The sequence below is a fragment of the Ambystoma mexicanum genome, chromosome 5p (assembly GCF_040938575.1).
Source record: "Ambystoma mexicanum isolate Mex_15411 chromosome 5p, UKY_AmexF1_1, whole genome shotgun sequence".
In the NCBI taxonomy this organism is placed as follows: Eukaryota; Metazoa; Chordata; class Amphibia; order Caudata; family Ambystomatidae; genus Ambystoma; species Ambystoma mexicanum.
The window spans coordinates 14,856,433-14,876,293 of record NC_090930.1 but is presented as its reverse complement, the minus strand read 5'-3'; the positions used below and the strand labels follow the sequence as shown (position 1 = coordinate 14,876,293).

The 19,861-nt window shown below is 47.6% G+C and overlaps 1 protein-coding gene across 1 annotated transcript in view; it reads right to left on the bottom strand.

The window, feature by feature from the left end:
• LOC138480457 (uncharacterized) overlaps window positions 1-19,861 on the bottom strand; it is a 286,047-nt gene that overhangs the window by 196,777 nt on the left and 69,409 nt on the right. The window contains exon 7 of the mRNA XM_069612241.1: window positions 3,244-3,306. Coding sequence (XP_069468342.1) covers window positions 3,244-3,306 — 63 coding nt within the window. The remainder of the gene's footprint in view (window positions 1-3,243; window positions 3,307-19,861) is intronic.

The following is a 19,861-nucleotide window of genomic DNA, read 5'->3' as shown; positions in this document are numbered from 1 at the left end:
CGCACGGGATTGTTTGTTCAATTAAGCTGGGGATCGGCCGGGGATTGCGAGGTGTTGTCGAGCGGTTAGGCTGGTGTAGGGGCTGGCTTTTCATGGGAGGGCATGCGTTTTCTATGGGGTGCGGGCGGGCATCGCAGGGGTTTCTGTGCGATTTAGCTGGGGGGCTGTATGCTGGCCAAGGGAAGGTGCAGAGGCTTGCACCGTAACAGGCATTTTACTTGCTTTTTACTGCGCGTGGGGACGTATTGGGGGCATTACTTGCGCAGCTTGCTGTTACTTGCGCAAGGGCTACTGATGCCTCTGGGAATCGATAAATACGTGTGCCACGCCAAGATTTCTCTGCGCCGCGGCTCACGCTGACTCCTTCTCTGCGCGCAGCGCTTGCGCCTTTTCTGCGCCCTATTCTATGAATCATTATCTCTTGTCCCAATCCAAAGATATGTGTACTCAATACAGAACTGTTTATTCATGAACTACATAAAGCGCCCCAAATATAGCGCAGCAACACTAACCTTTCTGGTGTGATCTATGTTGTTCAGAGGACATGACTGGTGCATGGATCTTCATATAATTTGGCAAATACCTCGGCTATTAGTCAAACCTAAACCTCCATTATTAATTGCCATGATATTTGTGTTTCAAGTTTACTTCTGACAGTGACCATGTCAAAGTCATCATTTCATTATTGTGGATCCCGGGAAAAGGGAAGCTAACGTGTACCTCAGCGCGCCAGCCCCGGTGTTCTATATCCGTGTGTACGTGCACTGGGATTAGGCCAAGAACAAGCACACCACTGCAGGTTTGTATTTGCTGAAAACAATGAACTCGGGAAGGAAGGAAGGAAACGCTTCATTCTTTGCATTTTATTTTGCAATCTGTAGATAAAACGGAAAATAATCACTACAAACTGCACAGGAAATTATCCTGACAAACCGGTAAATGCAAGTTACGATGAGCACAGTTCTTACGTTCCTTAGATATTGAGCTGTGACTGGGACCCCCTTCAACTGGACACCGGACTGGATACTCTGCTCGGCCACCCCCTCAAGCCAGCGCTCAGCCAGACACAGCAAAAGGGGAACAGCGACTTGAGGCCTATTGGTTGCAGGACACTCTGCACGTGCACGATGCTAGCTCACTGGATAAATCCCCCCTCCCTCGTGTGGGTGCCATGCTTTTATGGAGTGCACCTGTCAATCAAACATTACGCAACGCTTCTAGAAGCTTCAGCAACTTGTTTTCTGGGTAAAAGTATACTGGTAGTCACTTGGCTTCTAGCTCACTAGCAAGGCTGGGAAGAGCCTCTGGAATGCTGTTCTTATCAGCAACCCAGGCCATTTTGAGCCTTAGTGCAAATGCTTATCTGTTTACATGAGCATAGCGTGGGAAAAGCAGAAGCTGACGCATTTGGGTGTGCCCCCTAAAATCAATGAACCCTATTGTAACTCAGGCAGGCTGTGGGCGTATGCACTGTTATGTCATACTTGCCAACCCTACAGATTTAGGCAGTAGGCTACTGCTTTTTAAGCTGTCCTACCGCCTATAGATTTCAGTGACATATCCTACTGCTTTTTACAGGGGCAGGTAATGTATGTGACTCTAAGGCAGGCTGCAGGACAAAGCATGCAACGCATTAATTAGCCTGTCTGTACAGTGGGCTGCTAGGCGATTACTGAACTGACAGCTGCGTGACTCTGTCCTGCACTCTTGCCGAGACAACCCTTAGGTGAACCACCAGTGAAGGCAAGTGGCAGAGTGTAACACCATCACACAGCATCTGCCTATCAGACTGAGGGGGGTATCAGGCACCGTGTCCTTCAGTGTTCAACTTGCAATAAATATGTACTGCCTGGGCTACTGCTACAGGGCAGTGGCCAACGTTGCCTACCAGCTCTGTGTGAATTTGGTGTAAAGTTACCATTCAGAATTATACATTTTTAACATTTCAACATCTTAACATGTTGTGCTGTTTGATGGGTTGTGTGTTTTAGAATGGTTAAATGGTGCCAACAATGTATGTTTTGCATTTTCCTGTGATGTCATCGTTATGGGAATTATTATTTTCGAAACATGAAAAATCCTACATCTTTTTGGTCACAGAATGTTGGCAAGTATGTTATGTCATTATACAACACCTGGTTTAGAGATGGGCCTCATTACGAGTGCAGTGGTAAGGGGTTAACGGCACCGGTAAGTATGCCGGTGTCGTTAACCCCTTACCGCCGCATTCCGAGGTCCCTTAGCGGGTCCCGCTAAGGCCGGCTGGTAAAACCAGCCGTCCTTAGTAGGAGCCACAAAGGGACCAGGGAGCTAATAACGAGCCCCATTATTATCTCCCTCCCCATTCCCATTGAGCCCTACGGGGGCTCGAATAGGAATGGGGAATGATATTCTGAATGGGGACTTACCGAGTCCTCCAAGGTTGGAATGACCCGGTAAATCCGAATTCAGAAAACCCGGACACGAGTTTGGAGGTAGCCATGGCGCTAATAACGCCATGGCTACCTCCAAACTCGTAATGACCCCCATGGTGAGCATAGGAGTTTGGTAACACCACACAGGGTGGACTCTAAGGGGCTGGCCAAGGTCTTGCATCCAACCCTCGGGTGCATGCCAACTGGGCCTACTGTGCAAGGAATCCTTCATTCTTGCAGCTTTACTTTATATAAGTTACTTGATTACTTCCAGTCCAATGTAGAACATATAATGATGTATGTTCGTGTCATGGGTGATCTTCTCTAGGACTGTGCCTGCAGTTACCGAGCACACAAGGCCTCGGGGAGGCAATAGAGCTTAATAAGAAACTAAACACAGGAACAAGAGAAGCAGCCCCCTTGATTGAAGCCACAATGGTTTTGTGATGTGTTCTCTCTGCTAAGGAATGTGTTGTGTCTTCAGATGGAAAGTAGGAATAATACATGCACTTGGGTTGGAAGTGCCCGTCTCCTACTGTGCAGGGCTTTTCATGTGGATAGCAGTGAGTTGGTGTAAACAGCTGAGCATGCAGTGGGTCTTCCTAGTACCCCCCCACCCGCTCCTCTGTATAGGAAACCTGCATACATCTTCTAGAGGAACAGGGAACAGCAAAGGATCCTGGGTAATAATCCTTCAGTAGTTCATTTACTGTAATAAATACATAGGAGGCAATACATAGGATCACACAAATTGAATGGGATCTGAAGCAGTAGCCACAGGGCATATGAAATATGTTGAATGGAAAACATTGGAAGGTTGCCCACTGACCCGTAACTTGAATATCGCATTGTCCTCTCCAGCGCTGTGGTGCCGTCCGGGAGCCGGATCCCCCTGAAACAAGTTCAAAATAGAATTATTCACACTGGTGGGAATCACGGCTCCAGCCTTAACCAGGTTCTGCTTGTAATGAGAAGGTACTATTGCTGCAAATCATAAGACAGTAAATACACAATGAAACCAGCAAAAGGGACACCCCAGAAGCCCAGGGAAAGTGAGGGTCTGTATAGGGCACGACACTGGAGCATCTGACCGCCAAGTCCTCTTTTTATGTCTATTCTTAGAACTAAACATTCTGATGGACCTCAGAATGGGAGGTTTAGTGCTGCAGAGCAAAACATAAACAAGCACTGACAAAGCCAATGGTTTTTGCCTGTTCAATTGTATATTTTATTTTATATGTAAACATCAAGTAAATGCCCTGCTTACCCAGTAACGCCAAACATGCCTGTACATGAATGCTTGCTGAGAAATAGCTTTAGTAATAGACACAGCAGAAAGACATCTTCACTGCACCGTACAGAAGTCTTGGTCAGCAAACCCTAACTAGCAGACGTGATTGACACTTTTAGGGTAAGGATGGTGATTTGGTGGGGGTGCAGTGCGGTAGGTGGGAATAGAGAGGGGTATGGTATGCAGGAGTGAGGTAGGGAGGCTGTCTAGAGAGTGGGGATGCATGTTGGAAGCTTTGGAGATAGAAGACAATGGGAGTAGATGTGGGAGATAAGTAGGTGGGTGGGATATGGAGGGTTGAGGAAAACTGGGTTGAAAGTTTGTGACTGATGGGGAGGCGCAAGTGTGAGTGGTTGAGAGGGGCGAGGAAGGGTGTGTGTGTGGGGGCAGAGAGGTGTAGGAAATGTAGGTAATATAGGTGGAGATTATAGGGTTGGGAAAGGTGGGTTGCTGAGTCGAATTCCCAGAGTCTATCGATCCAGAACCGGTGTCCAGCCTTTTTCTGTTGTGGTCGCCCATCTGTGGAACAAGCTACCCCGCTCTCTGCGAAATTGGGTCAATTTTCTTTTTTCCACAATGTTTTAAGACTCTCTTGTTTAAATTACTCCTGTTGACTTTCCCACCTTTGATTGTTGTTCTTTATCTCATTGGATTTCTCTTTAGCGCCATGTTGCCCTAGGGTGTAAGCCGTGCTATACACATTTCTCTAACATAACATAACGTAGAGCGGTTAGGGAACATGGGTGGAGGATAGAATGGGGCAGAAAAGTTAGTCTGTGGAAATTAGAGTGGGTGATTAGAGCAGGGGTTAGAGAGAGTTGAAGGATACATTGGTAGTGTGGAGTGGTGGCAGTGTGATATGGTGTCGTATAGGCTATGGTGGTGTGGAGTGGTAGTGTGGTGGTGTGGAGGTTTGGAGGTATAGAGGTGTGCAGGAGCAGAATGTGGGTGCAGAGAGGGAGAGGTGTGGGTGCAGAGTGGTGGGGGTGCAGCGAGGTGGTCAGTGGGTTGGTATAGAGATGTTGTGGTGTGGGCCAAGGGTCTCTCAGGTATCGCTTTCTTCTGATCTCAAGGGGTTCACCTCCACCCTCAGTGGAGCATACACACCATTCTGGCTTCAAGGGGCTCTCCTCTTGGCCACTTGAGCACATCCTCATCTGGGCTCACAGGGCTATTCTCCCCCTCACTGGAGTATGCGCCACCTATGATGTACCAAAGGGATCCCCTCTTCCTCACTGGAGTACACTGCTCTTCTGGGGTTTCAGGAACTCACTTTTCTGGGCCGGAAGGATAGCTCAGGGGCAATGTGTTTGTCTTGGAAGCAAAACAACGCAGAGCAACACATGTTCGAATCCCCCACTTAAAATCTGATCTCGGGTATTAAGCGCATTATAAAAGAACAATTATAATTATAACTATAATTCCTCATTGGAACATACCCCCCTTAAAGGCTCAAGGTGTTCTGCTGCCCCTCATTAGATGACCCCTCCCCCAGGGTTGAAGTCCAAGGGGCTCTCTTCCCCCTCTTCTAGGGCTCCAGGGGATCCCCTCTTCATTGCGGGAGCACACCCCTCTTCTAGGGCTCCAGGGGCTCCCCTCTTCATTACAGGAGCACTCTCCTCTTCTAGGGCTCCAGGGGCTCACCTCTTCATTACGGGAGCATGCCCCTCTTCTACGGCTCCAGGGGCTCCCCTCTCCATCACAGGAGCACATCCCTCTTCTAGGGCTCCAGGGGCTCCCCCCTCCATCACAAGAGCACACCCCTCTTCTAGGGTTTCAGGGGCTCACCTCTTCATTACAGGACCACTCTCCTCTTCTGGACTACACAGGTTCCTCTTTTCTGGTGCTCGCCAGACCTCAATAACCTGCTCTCTTCAGCGTCCGCCCAGAGGCACTGTCTGTGATTCTTAGCATCAGTTTTAAAGTCCTCACAATGCTTTCACTGGCTGAGGCAAACTTTCAAATTGAGTGGGTCATTGTTTTCCTAGCGCCTAGAAGGCTCGCTGCCACTCTGTTTTTAGTGCAGGAGTTAGTGCTGCTCAGAAGCTCTACTCCTCCCTTGCCTTCTGGCTGTTCCCCTGCAATGACAATCGTTTTGGGGTTTCAGTTGTTTAGAATATCAACACCAGGGACAGGAACATTTCTAGGAAAGTTACTCACCTGTGAAAAATCATTTTTCCTTTGGGGAGGGCTAAGGTAACATTTCTTTCCTTAAATGCTGCAGCTGCAGGGCTGGGAGAAAGTTGGTCTCCTTCACAAGCACTGCTGCCAGGAGTGGGGGTGGGGGGGTGGTTGGAATTATCAGGCTTTTACCTTCAAGGATCCAAACCTGTAGTCTAAGGGGTCTCCCTGAATGTATTAGTCATTCCCTGTATCTTCCTCTAAATTCCTGGTACAACTTTCAAAATCCGTTCTGGATTTCTGGAGCCCTACACATGATGCCCCCAGAGAGATGCAGTCATGAGTGTCCTGTTTCTTTGGGACCCGATAGTTACTCAGAAGTTGTTTTCTCAGTGGGTTCAGGAATACCTCAGGGATGGTCGCCTAAGATCTGGGGTATGTTTGACTCGGATAGGGTCTTTAGTGTTAGAATGTAAGGACCCCACCCCCTCGTGTGCATGAATGCTTCTCCTTGAGCCAGACACTACTAAGATTGCCTGACTGGTCTGGTTTGTGGTAGTGTCAGGGTCCTGGCACTCTTACTCTAAGGCAGGATTTTAGCTTTTAACTGTGTAACTATACCTCTGAGACTAGTGTAGTGTAATATTAAACTTGACACTTACACTCGGACCATATGAACAATTGAACCATTATTTGATAAAAGGTAGTCTCCTTATTTTGGTTTCACAGAAAAGAGCGAAATACGCACGTAGAGAAGCAATTTATTTAGTTGGCCTTGTACCTAGAACTGCCCAGGAATGAATTCACTGCATCACAACATGTTCTTTACTGTGTCCTTGGGCCATTTAATCCAATGAGTGGCAATCAGGAATCCCATTGAATAACACATGCGCTTGCACCTTCTTCAGGCTGCATAGTGGTCCTTTCATTGCCAGTGCTGACCCTGCCTCTTTGCTGTGCCAGGTCCCACTCACCACGACACACACAACCTAGCCTACTACAGATTGTATATATTGTACATGCCTCACCTATGCCTCAACTGTAAGTTTTAACTACCTCTGCCTGTATATACTGTGCATAACTTTACAAATGTATTACTGCAAATTCTATATATATTGTGCCTTGTAACCTGTCCTAAGCGCCCTTTTACTCCCGGGTCTGGAGCGCTATATAAATAAAATAAACAAACGAACAAACACTCAGTCCTGTTCTTTATAGTGTGTTCTTTCCATTTTAAGACTAACTGCTTTGTTTTCCTTAACTTTGCCATGACATAACAGGACAGTGGTGGCTCGGCAGCCATCATGCATGATCCTTCTGCCCGTCACAATCCTACAGGATGGTATCTTGGATACAAACCTCACTCTTATTCCCTTCTGAAAAGGGTTGTTGACAGCTTGTATTGTGTTTGCGCCTTTTATGGTTGCCTGCACCTTCCATAGCCACTAAACCCCCCATATAAAGGCCAGCCCCAGTCCCAAAGACTCCCGGATTGAAGCAGGATCGGCAGCAGCATGTAATTCATTTTCCCCCTTTCCTAGGGGAACCCAGAGATGGGGAGCGGGGAAGCACATTGAGGGAGAAGGTCACTTGTAAGCGGCTGCTCGGAGGAGCCGGGAGTTTTCCATGATGCTTAAACAAGATGATGATTAGTTTCAGGGGTACACATTTGGGGTCAGGCATTTGGATGTACTTCTTGTTATAACCTGCTTTATGATCATCATTGTGTTTGTTTGTTTATTTGTTTTATTTGCTTATATAGCGTACCAAACCCAAAGGAATCTGGGGGTTTTCCTTGAAGTACATGTTACATAGCTATTGACAGCAATATAATAAAGGGTACATTGAGTTATATATTGGAAGGTAAAATATAGTTAGCATTTACGAGTATAAACACAGTATTAAAGAATTTACAAGGTGTACAGTAAGGACAGGTTCATAATTAGAGCTAGAATAAGAATACAGCTGGCTGTAGATGGCCTAGGCGTGAGACCTACCGAGGCTCTGGGCATAGTCGAGTGGATAGCTGGGGTCTGGCAGTCACGATAGGTCAGAGTGGTTATTTAGTTGGATTGCGAGAATAACCAGCAATTTGTTTTGTTCTGAAAAGAGAGGAACACCGGGTCGATTCTTAGTGCAAGTGGAAGTTTGTTCCAAGTCTTAGCTGCTAGCACCGGGAAACTGGATCCCCTGCTTTTTTACATTTTTTTTTATTTAAAATGTTATAGTTTACAAAAGAAACTTTCCATTTTATCACATCTTAACTCATCTCCTTTTTACATATGAAATGATTACAAATTAATTGATGTTTTTCTTTATTAGAATCTCATTGCTTCTCATAATTTTGATCCAAAATTGGATGATGATATAAATCAAGTTCTTGTCGTGTCCTGAAAGGATCTGTGCTCATCTTGTTTCTGCACCCGTCGTTGTATCTTCAATCTTGAAGTAGTTTCTGCAGAGAGTTCTCTAGTTTGTATTTCAGGACACTCCATGATAATGTGGTAGATTGTCTCAATACTTTCTGTATTTTTACAATATCTGCAAAATTGCTGTGAGACATCTAGCTGTTTTATTCTTGCTAGCCTGGATGGGTAGTGTGTTCAGCTGTAATTTCGGATAAAGGTTCTTGATGTTTTTATCCGGTAAGATCTTTGGATGATTGGGTGGTTGGTTCAATGCTCTGATATCAAGGTCACATGTTAAATTCTCATGGTACTTTGATTTTTCATTCGTCGTATATATCCAATCATTCCGCATGAATTTCTGCTTCGCCTCTTGTGGGCGGTTTATGAACATTTCCATTGATATGTCTTCTTTTTCAATGGTCGCAGTCATTTGCGCCTTCCATTCAGACAGTGCTTTGGTGCATATTGCATTAGAGTTTGTCCTCAAGATCTCTATGGCAGGAATTGAATTTTCGCTCATCACTTTACAGAACAGGTCAATTTTCTTCCAAAGAACAATTGAGGCCATGATTTTCCCCCAGAGGATGGCTTCAATTCTTGGCCATATCATGGATGTAAGTTTGATCAATGTTTCACTTCCGTAAGTTATGCACAGTACTACTTTGTTTCTGTAAAAAGCTAAAATTGGGTTGAATAAAAATACCCCAAATTTTCCATTAAGCACGCTTCCTTGGCGTGCAAGTAAGTGGATTTTTATCAGCAAGTGATCTGCCCATTCTTTTTCATCTGGAGATTGGTTGATCAACATACCCATGTATTTGAATGTTGTCACTGCAGTTAGTGATGTTCCTTTTATGTGTAGAATCGGGGTCTTCGCTTTTTTCAGACGTGGCTTTGTCACTGACATAATTCTCGTTTTGGCAATGTTGACTTTGAGTTCATTCCGTTCCACATAGGCTCCCATCAGGCCAAGACTTGTTTAAAGGCCTGTAGTGTTTTGTCAAGTAAGACAATATCATCTGCATACATCATCACTGGTAACGCAGTGCTTTGTTTAGTTTGAAGGTCGGAATGTTTAAACAGTGAGAGTAAGTGGATCTGGTAGGCTTGATGGACTCTTTCCTAGAAAATGTGTTCATCAGGTACTTAGGAGCTGAGTTATTGAGGCATTTGTGGGTGATCATGAGTGTTCTGAAAGTGATCCTATTTTGGATTGGGAACCAGTTGGCATTTTGTCTGGTTTGTGTGATGTGGCTAGATCGAGGGATGTTGAGTGCAGTCGTAAGAGCATTGTTTTGCTTTACTGGTAGCTTGTGCAGATACTTTTGACTAGTGCCCAAGTAAAGAGTATTGCAATACTCCAGTTTGGACCTTATGAGTGCTCTGGCAAGGGGGAGACAGATGTTGGTAGTTCAGAAATGGTCGACAAGCATTCATCACTTTAGATGTGTATGTCGTTGAAGAAGCAGTGGCATTGATTTGTTTTTGGAGGTTTAGGGCAGAGTCTAGGTAGAAACCTATATTTTTTGCTATCTTGTCTACGTTGATGAGGTTACCATCAATGGTGGAAAAAAAGTAATTAGGGCCTAATTTTGAGAATATTTCTTTTCATTATTATTAGGCTATTTCAGGAAGCAACGGAACACTTTACAATCTTTGTGGGAAGAACACAGTGAAGGAAGCAGAGGAAAAGGAAGCGGGGAGCTAACAGGGGAGTGCAAGGGTAAGAAATTGGCAGCAAGGGATCTACAACCGGGGGGAGCACTGGGGAGCAGATCAGCGAGTCCCAGGTAGGGTGGAGAGGGCAGGATGCATGGATCTAGGTGTTAGGGAGATGCATTCCTTGACAAGGAAGGTCTGGAACTCTTTCCTGAACTGTAGAAGCGATGGTGTAAGTCTGCTGTTGATGGGGAAGACGTTCCAGAGTCTTGGAGGGTAGACAGAGAAGGCCTGCCTTCTAGTTCTTTCCTTCATGCACCATCAGAGTTCAAGTCTGCAAATGTCCTTACTTCTAGTGGATTGCAGGCCTCCGTAGATGCTGAGTTTCTCAGTGAGGTAGCTTGCGGACATCAGGATGGCAGCCTTGTAAATGATGCAGCAGGCTTTGAAGGTGATACAGGCTTGCAGCGGGAGCCAGTGCAGTTTGATGAGGGTTGGGTTGATGTGGTCGAATTTGCAGAGTCCTTTGATGAGTCTTGCTGCAGCATGCAGGACTTACCGCAGGGGTGCCGGGGTAGTCGCCGGACGGCCTTCCAAAAGAACATTGCCATCATCCATGTTGGAGAGGACCAAGGCTTGGACCGCAGACCTGAAGTTATTTTCTGGGATGAAAGGCTTGATTTTCTGAGAAAGTTGGTACTAGGCCATTTGGGGCTTCTGTTTATTTTGTCCTGGTATGGATCTGACAAGTACTGGTGATTTGGGGATAGTTAAGGTTGGTCTGGTAAGAGTTGATAGGCTCTCTGGGGCATTCTGGTTACTGGTCTGGTAGAAGGCTGTGGATCTCAAATGATTTCTGGTGTAGTTGTGTAGTAACAGGAATTAAGAAATGTATAACAGAGGATGATGAAACAGGAGAGTCATGGGAAACAATACTGCCCAAAGTAAATGGAGCCTGTCGTGGTAAGTACAGCGCGAGTTCCACATAGACCTTTTCAGGACCATTCAGCATAGCGTCACTAAATTCAATTCCTTTCTAAGGACCACATGCGTGTGGAGTCAAAGTGTGAGTGACGCAGGGGCGAGTGGGATTGAGTGGCTGGCATTACAAAGAGGGGCAGAAATGGGTAAAAGAGCAATCTAAGTAGGTGGAAGCCCCACCCAAGGGCGCATCTGCCCACTTCATGAAGGCCAATTACAATAAAACCACCTGCAAGTTTCTCAAGGGCTGTCATCTGTTAATAGAAGATCATGAACATACTCAGTTTCCAAAGGGGAATACTTTTCATCTGGATAAATTGGTAGCTTTGAACAGAAGGGGCCGATGAGCCAGCTACAGCGGGAGCATACGCAGCATGGATAGAAGCATAGACAATGCGGCAGAATGCAGCAAAGATTAGGAAGAGTGACTGAAGGAACAGATTAGATTTATAAGAGGAAATATATAATATTTATAAGTGGGCCATCAGCTTTGTGGTGACCCCCGATCATAGAAGAAAAAGCAGAAGATAAGCAAGGTAAGGAATCTGTGGAGGACCTTATATACTTATTCACTAGCGTCCGCATGGCAAATGTGGTGGCAAGCGGCAGGTCCAAATGCCCCCACGCCAGGTGTCGCACAGGCAACTGCTATAGAGTCCAACAGATGTGGATATCTATTGCACGAGTGGAGCTAGGACTTAGCATCAAAGGTAGCCGTGGACTTCCGTGCATGCCAACCGCACCTCCCTCTTACACTCCGTCAGTGATGAGGGGTGGTACAGCATATGGGATGTACTCTGCTCTCCTACAAGGGCCACTAGGGCAAATGACAGGAGCTGCGGCAGTGGGTGAGGAAAACCTCTATTTACTTACTGTGCATGTCCCTAGGACTCCTGTGGATTTCCATAACCCAGCGAAGGAGTTTCCCGTCATTAAAGGGGGCCCCAGGGCTTCATTGTGGAGATACCTGCAGTCATCCAGTGCTATAATCCTGATTCGGGGTGATATGAACCAGATCATGAGTAGAGTAAAGTGTCCGGAGGTTAAGCAGAGATTAAACCAGCATGCTAATTGGCAGGTGCCAAATCCTGGCATGGGGGATGTTCTCAAACAAGGCAGGAACGGCTTAACCACTGCTAGGCCTGGGATCTGCCACTGCAGAATTGATTAGGTATAGAATTATGAAACTGGCAGATATTTAGACAGATTGAAGATGAGGTTTACACAGCATTAGGGCATTGCCCAGCCTGACGCGACAGATCAGGCAGCGATGGCCAGTTCGTTTGTCTCTGGTTTCCTACCCAAGATACAGGCCTAATTGAACACTATCTGGTTCAGATGGCAAAATAAACCATGGCCAGAACTGGTTTCAGTTACAAATAATTGTGCATCTTTTCAGGAACAACAGAAAGAGAATATTGAGAATAAACAAATTACTTTGCAATTGTAAAATCTCCAGGAATAGCAGAAGAAAGTGGTGGATTCCGGGGAGGACTTGAGGGGGTGCAGTGGTAGGGGTAGAGGCAGAGCAGCCCCACACCCGACACAGAAGGGACAGCATGTACAGCAGGGATGTCAGGGGCCACAGGGATATCAATGACAGTGGGGATACCAAGAGTCCCAGGGATATCAGGGGCAACAGAGCCACTATGCTGATCCATCGGTGGGCAATTACTGTAAACAGCCTGGCTAGTTGAACAATTAATTCCCCTATCAAACCCGGCAAGGTCTATACTAGAGTTCCAAGGAACAGGATTGCACTCCAATTCTGTGATGGGTGAATTAGGCCCTTTACCTAATCACAATACCAATACACCTTTCTGAACTGTAATGCACCAAACTTTACCCCTAGCCTACATTTGATACTGTCAACAGATCCATATCCGTTCTGACTCAGAGTAGCAGATAACATCACTGTTACCCATTTGATACCCATGACTCAATAAGGGCTATATGTGCTATATGTGCTAAGAGCTATATGTTAACTGACATAAAAGGACAATCTACTCCCTGTTTAGTTGATTCTGATACGAGTAGATCTGCCATACCTTCTGAATGCTTCTCCCTTGTTCCACCCATCACCGATACAGTCAGTAGGAATCGGTAACGCTCACGCAGCACAACAGGTCACAGAAGCCCTCACAGTCACACTGCATCCTATAACTGTTGCACACACTTTCCTTCTGAGCCCCTCTTCCTCGCTAACCTACTAGGTAGAGGTGTGTTGTGTAAACACAGGTGCACTATCCACTGCACTCCATGAGGGGGGTTTCTGAGGGCCCCCAGCCAGAACACAGAAGCAGTTCTGGAAGCCCTCCAAGTCCCGACTGGCATGAATGCGCAGTCTGAGGTAGGAGAAAGATCAGCTGATTTACAGGATGTAGAAGACTCTGTAACACAGTGCCTGTGGTGAGTCCATGGTGATAATTAAGTGGGTTACATTAATAGTGCTGAACCTGTAAAGATCTTTTTAAGAGGCTGTCCCACATTCTACAGTGTCTCTTGAACCATAAGCAGATATAAGTATCACTCCAGTTATTGAATCCCTTCTGAGGCAAGGCAGTATTATTCCTGTCACTGATCCATGAAACACTCCGAGGTTCCCAGTAGAAATACCTACAGGGCTTGTCCCAGCTGTTACAGACAGATCTAGATGTGATCAGGCTCCTGGGAAAGTCAGTGCTGGTGCAGTGTGTGGATGCTTTGTCCCAGCTGTTAAAGGCAGATCTAGATGACATCAGGCTCCTGGGAAAGTCAGTGCTGGTGCAGTGTGTGGATGGCTTGTCCCAGCTGTTAAAGGCAGATCTAGATGACATCAGGCTCCTCAGAAAGTCACTGCCGGTGCAGTGTGTGGATGGCTTGTCCCAGCTGTTACAGGCAGATCTAGATGACATCAGGCTCCTGGGAAAGTCAGTGCCGGTGCAGTGTGTGGATGCCTTGTCCCAGCTGTTAAAGGCAGATCTAGATGACATCAGGCTCCTGGGAAAGTCACTGCCGGTGCAGTGTGTGGATGCCTTGTCCCAGCTGTTAAAGGCAGATCTAGATGACATCAGGCTCCTGGGAAAGTCAGTGCTGGTGCAGTGTGTGGATGGCTTGTCCCAGCTGTTAAAGGCAGATCTAGATGACATCAGGCTCCTCAGAAAGTCACTGCCGGTGCAGTGTGTGGATGGCTTGTCCCAGCTGTTACAGGCAGATCTAGATGACATCAGGCTCCTGGGAAAGTCACTGCCGGTGCAGTGTGTGGATGCCTTGTCCCAGCTGTTAAAGGCAGATCTAGATGACATCAGACTCCTGGGAAAGTCAGTGCTGGTGCAGTGTGTGGATGCCTTGTCCCAGCTGTTAAAGGCAGATCTAGATGACATCAGGCTCCTGGGAAAGTCACTGCTGGTGCAGTGTGTCGATGGCTTGTCCCAGCTGTTAAAGGCAGATCTAGATGACATCAGCCTCCTGGGAAAGTCACTGCTGATGCAGTGTGTGGATGGCTTGTCCCATCTGTTACAGACAGATCTAGATGAGATCAGGCTCCTGGGAAAGTCAGTGCTGGTGCAGTGTGTGGATGCCTTATCCCAGCTCTTAAAGGCAGATATAGATGACATCGGGCTCCTCAGAAAGTCACTGCCGGTGCAGTGTGTGGATGGCTTGTCCCAGCTGTTACAGACAGATCTAGATGTGATCAGGCTCCTGGGAAAGTCACTGCTGGTGCAGTGTGGGGATGGCTTGTCCAAGCTGTTACGGACAGATCTAGATGTGATCAGGCTCCTGGGAAAGTCAGTGCTGGTGCAGTGTGTGGATGGCTTGTCCCAGCGGTTACAGGCAGATCTAGATGACATCAGGCTCCTGGGAAAGTCAGTGCTGGTGCAGTGTGTGGATGGCTTGTGCCAGCTGTTAAAGCTCGATCTAGATGACATCCGGCTCCTGGGAAAGTCAGTGCTGGTGCAGTTTGTGGATGGCTTGTCCCAGCTGTTGCAGACAGATCTAGATGAAATCAGGCTCCTGGGAAAGTCACTGCCGGTGCAGTGTGTGGATGGCTTGTCCCAGCTGTTAAAGGCCGATCTAGATGAGATCAGGCTCCTGGGGAAGTCACTGCTGGTGCAGTGTGTGGATGGCTTGTCCCAGCTGTTAAAGGCAGATCTAGATGACATCAGGCTCCTGGGAAAGTCACTGCTGGTGCAGTGTGTGGATGGCTTGTCCCAGCTGTTAAAGGCCGATCTAGATGACATCAGGCTCCTGGGAAAGTCTGTGCTGGTGCAGTGTGTGGATGGCTTGTCCCAGCTGTTGCAGACAGATCTAGATGACATCAGGCTCCTGGGAAAGTCACTGCTGGTGCAGTGTGTGGATGGCTTGTCCCAGCTGTTAAAGACAGATCTAGATGAGATCAGGCTCCTGGGGAAGTCAGTGCTGGTGCAGTGTGTGGATGGCTTGTCCGAGCTGTTAAAGGTTGATCTAGATGACATCAGGCTCCTGGGAAAGTCACTGCTGGCGCAGTGTGTGGATGGCTTATCCCAGCTGTTACAGACAGATCTAGATGAGATCAGGCTCCTGGGGAAGTCAGTGCTGGTGCAGTGTGTGGATGTCTTGTCCGAGCTGTTAAAGGCCGATCTAGATGACATCAGGCTCCTGGGAAAGTCACTGCTGGCGCAGTGTGTGCATGGCTTATCACAGCTGTTACAGACAGATCTAGATGAGATCAGGCTCCTGGGAAAGTCAGTGCTGGTGCAGTGTGGGGATGCCTTGTTCAAGCTGTTAAAGGCTGATCTAGATGACATCAGGCTCCTGGTGCAGTGTGTGGAGTGCTGGTGCAGTGTGTGTAGTGCTGGTGCAGTGTGTGGAGTGCTGGTGCAGTGTGTGGAGTTCTGGTGCAGTGTGTGTAGTGCTGCTGCAGTATGTGTAGTGCTGGTGCAGTGTGTGGAGTGCTGGTGCAGTGTGTGTAGTGCTGGTGCAGTGTGTGTAGTGCTGGTGCAGTGTGTGGAGTGCTGGTGCAGTGTGTGTAGTGCTGGTGCAGTGTGTGGAGTGCTGGTGCAGTATGTGTAGTGCTGGTGCAGTGTGTGGAGTGCTGGTGCAGTGTGTGGAGTGCTGGTGCAGTGTGTGTAGTGCTGCTGCAGTATGTGTAGTGCTGGTGCAGTGTGTGTAGTGCTGGTGCAGTGTGTGGAGTGCTGGTGCAGTGTGTGGAGTGCTGGTGCAGTGTGTGTAGTGCTGCTGCAGTATATGTAGTGCTGGTGCAGTGTGTGGAGTGCTGGTGCAGTATGTGTAGTGCTGGTGCTGTGTGTGTAGTGCTGCTGCAGTATGTGTAGTGCTGGTGCAGTGTGTGTAGTGCTGCTGCAGTATGTGTAGTGCTGGTGCAGTGTGTGGATGGCTTGCTGTTAGCATCCCCTTCCTATGAGGCCTGGGAAATGGACACACAAGTACTACTGACTGCTCTGGCAAATAAAGGTCACAAAGCATCAAAACAGATGTTTGGTGAAAAGTTACACTATTTAGGATCTAATATTGTAATGGTACAAAAAAGGTAGCAGGCGCCCCTCTCTCGAAAGAACAAGGCATGATAACCTGTTCAGTGGTTATTAACCACATTGAGAGTTCGCAGCCATCGCTTTTTGCTCACTGTACCTTCACAGATGGGAAATATCCATTTGCATATCAGTCTTTGTCCCGCCCACAAGGGCAGTCCAGCACCGAAATGCTATGGCAATTCCTCTCTGAACAAGAGTACCATCAGCAACCCCATACACGTGTTTCAGCCTTGTTGGGCATCATCAGTGAGGTGAAGCTGAGCCTCTCTAAGCACAGTGAGCAGGGAGTCCACGTCTGGTTGCCCCCAGGTAACCTAGGGTGACCAACCCCAAGTTCCTTTCAACAATACAAAAAAGGTAGCAGGCGCCCCTCTCTCGAAAGAACAAGGCATGATAACCTGTTCAGTGGTTATTAACCACATTGAGAGTTCGCAGCCATCGCTTTTTGCTCACTGTACCTTCACAGATGGGAAATATCCATTTGCATATCAGTCTTTGTCCCGCCCACAAGGGCAGTCCAGCACCGAAATGCTATGGCAATTCCTCTCTGAACAAGAGTACCATCAGCAACCCCATACACGTGTTTCAGCCTTGTTGGGCATCATCAGTGAGGTGAAGCTGAGCCTCTCTAAGCACAGTGAGCAGGGAGTCCACGTCTGGTTGCCCCCAGGTAACCTAGGGTGACCAACCCCAAGTTCCTTTCAACAATACAAAAAAGGTAGCAGGCGCCCCTCTCTCGAAAGAACAAGGCATGATAACCTGTTCAGTGGTTATTAACCACATTGAGAGTTCGCAGCCATCGCTTTTTGCTCACTGTACCTTCACAGATGGGAAATATCCATTTGCATATCAGTCTTTGTCCCGCCCACAAGGGCAGTCCAGCACCGAAATGCTATGGCAATTCCTCTCTGAACAAGAGTACCATCAGCAACCCCATACACGTGTTTCAGCCTTGTTGGGCATCATCAGTGAGGTGAAGCTGAGCCTCTCTAAGCACAGTGAGCAGGGAGTCCACGTCTGGTTGCCCCCAGGTAACCTAGGGTGACCAACCCCAAGTTCCTTTCAACAATACAAAAAAGGTAGCAGGCGCCCCTCTCTCGAAAGAACAAGGCATGATAACCTGTTCAGTGGTTATTAACCACATTGAGAGTTCGCAGCCATCGCTTTTTGCTCACTGTACCTTCACAGATGGGAAATATCCATTTGCATATCAGTCTTTGTCCCGCCCACAAGGGCAGTCCAGCACCGAAATGCTATGGCAATTCCTCTCTGAACAAGAGTACCATCAGCAACCCCATACACGTGTTTCAGCCTTGTTGGGCATCATCAGTGAGGTGAAGCTGAGCCTCTCTAAGCACAGTGAGCAGGGAGTCCACGTCTGGTTGCCCCCAGGTAACCTAGGGTGACCAACCCCAAGTTCCTTTCAACAATACAAAAAAGGTAGCAGGCGCCCCTCTCTCGAAAGAACAAGGCATGATAACCTGTTCAGTGGTTATTAACCACATTGAGAGTTCGCAGCCATCGCTTTTTGCTCACTGTACCTTCACAGATGGGAAATATCCATTTGCATATCAGTCTTTGTCCCGCCCACAAGGGCAGTCCAGCACCGAAATGCTATGGCAATTCCTCTCTGAACAAGAGTACCATCAGCAACCCCATACACGTGTTTCAGCCTTGTTGGGCATCATCAGTGAGGTGAAGCTGAGCCTCTCTAAGCACAGTGAGCAGGGAGTCCACGTCTGGTTGCCCCCAGGTAACCTAGGGTGACCAACCCCAAGTTCCTTTCAACAATACAAAAAAGGTAGCAGGCGCCCCTCTCTCGAAAGAACAAGGCATGATAACCTGTTCAGTGGTTATTAACCACATTGAGAGTTCGCAGCCATCGCTTTTTGCTCACTGTACCTTCACAGATGGGAAATATCCATTTGCATATCAGTCTTTGTCCCGCCCACAAGGGCAGTCCAGCACCGAAATGCTATGGCAATTCCTCTCTGAACAAGAGTACCATCAGCAACCCCATACACGTGTTTCAGCCTTGTTGGGCATCATCAGTGAGGTGAAGCTGAGCCTCTCTAAGCACAGTGAGCAGGGAGTCCACGTCTGGTTGCCCCCAGGTAACCTAGGGTGACCAACCCCAAGTTCCTTTCAACAATACAAAAAAGGTAGCAGGCGCCCCTCTCTCGAAAGAACAAGGCATGATAACCTGTTCAGTGGTTATTAACCACATTGAGAGTTCGCAGCCATCGCTTTTTGCTCACTGTACCTTCACAGATGGGAAATATCCATTTGCATATCAGTCTTTGTCCCGCCCACAAGGGCAGTCCAGCACCGAAATGCTATGGCAATTCCTCTCTGAACAAGAGTACCATCAGCAACCCCATACACGTGTTTCAGCCTTGTTGGGCATCATCAGTGAGGTGAAGCTGAGCCTCTCTAAGCACAGTGAGCAGGGAGTCCACGTCTGGTTGCCCCCAGGTAACCTAGGGTGACCAACCCCAAGTTCCTTTCAACAATACAAAAAAGGTAGCAGGCGCCCCTCTCTCGAAAGAACAAGGCATGATAACCTGTTCAGTGGTTATTAACCACATTGAGAGTTCGCAGCCATCGCTTTTTGCTCACTGTACCTTCACAGATGGGAAATATCCATTTGCATATCAGTCTTTGTCCCGCCCACAAGGGCAGTCCAGCACCGAAATGCTATGGCAATTCCTCTCTGAACAAGAGTACCATCAGCAACCCCATACACGTGTTTCAGCCTTGTTGGGCATCATCAGTGAGGTGAAGCTGAGCCTCTCTAAGCACAGTGAGCAGGGAGTCCACGTCTGGTTGCCCCCAGGTAACCTAGGGTGACCAACCCCAAGTTCCTTTCAACAATACAAAAAAGGTAGCAGGCGCCCCTCTCTCGAAAGAACAAGGCATGATAACCTGTTCAGTGGTTATTAACCACATTGAGAGTTCGCAGCCATCGCTTTTTGCTCACTGTACCTTCACAGATGGGAAATATCCATTTGCATATCAGTCTTTGTCCCGCCCACAAGGGCAGTCCAGCACCGAAATGCTATGGCAATTCCTCTCTGAACAAGAGTACCATCAGCAACCCCATACACGTGTTTCAGCCTTGTTGGGCATCATCAGTGAGGTGAAGCTGAGCCTCTCTAAGCACAGTGAGCAGGGAGTCCACGTCTGGTTGCCCCCAGGTAACCTAGGGTGACCAACCCCAAGTTCCTTTCAACAATACAAAAAAGGTAGCAGGCGCCCCTCTCTCGAAAGAACAAGGCATGATAACCTGTTCAGTGGTTATTAACCACATTGAGAGTTCGCAGCCATCGCTTTTTGCTCACTGTACCTTCACAGATGGGAAATATCCATTTGCATATCAGTCTTTGTCCCGCCCACAAGGGCAGTCCAGCACCGAAATGCTATGGCAATTCCTCTCTGAACAAGAGTACCATCAGCAACCCCATACACGTGTTTCAG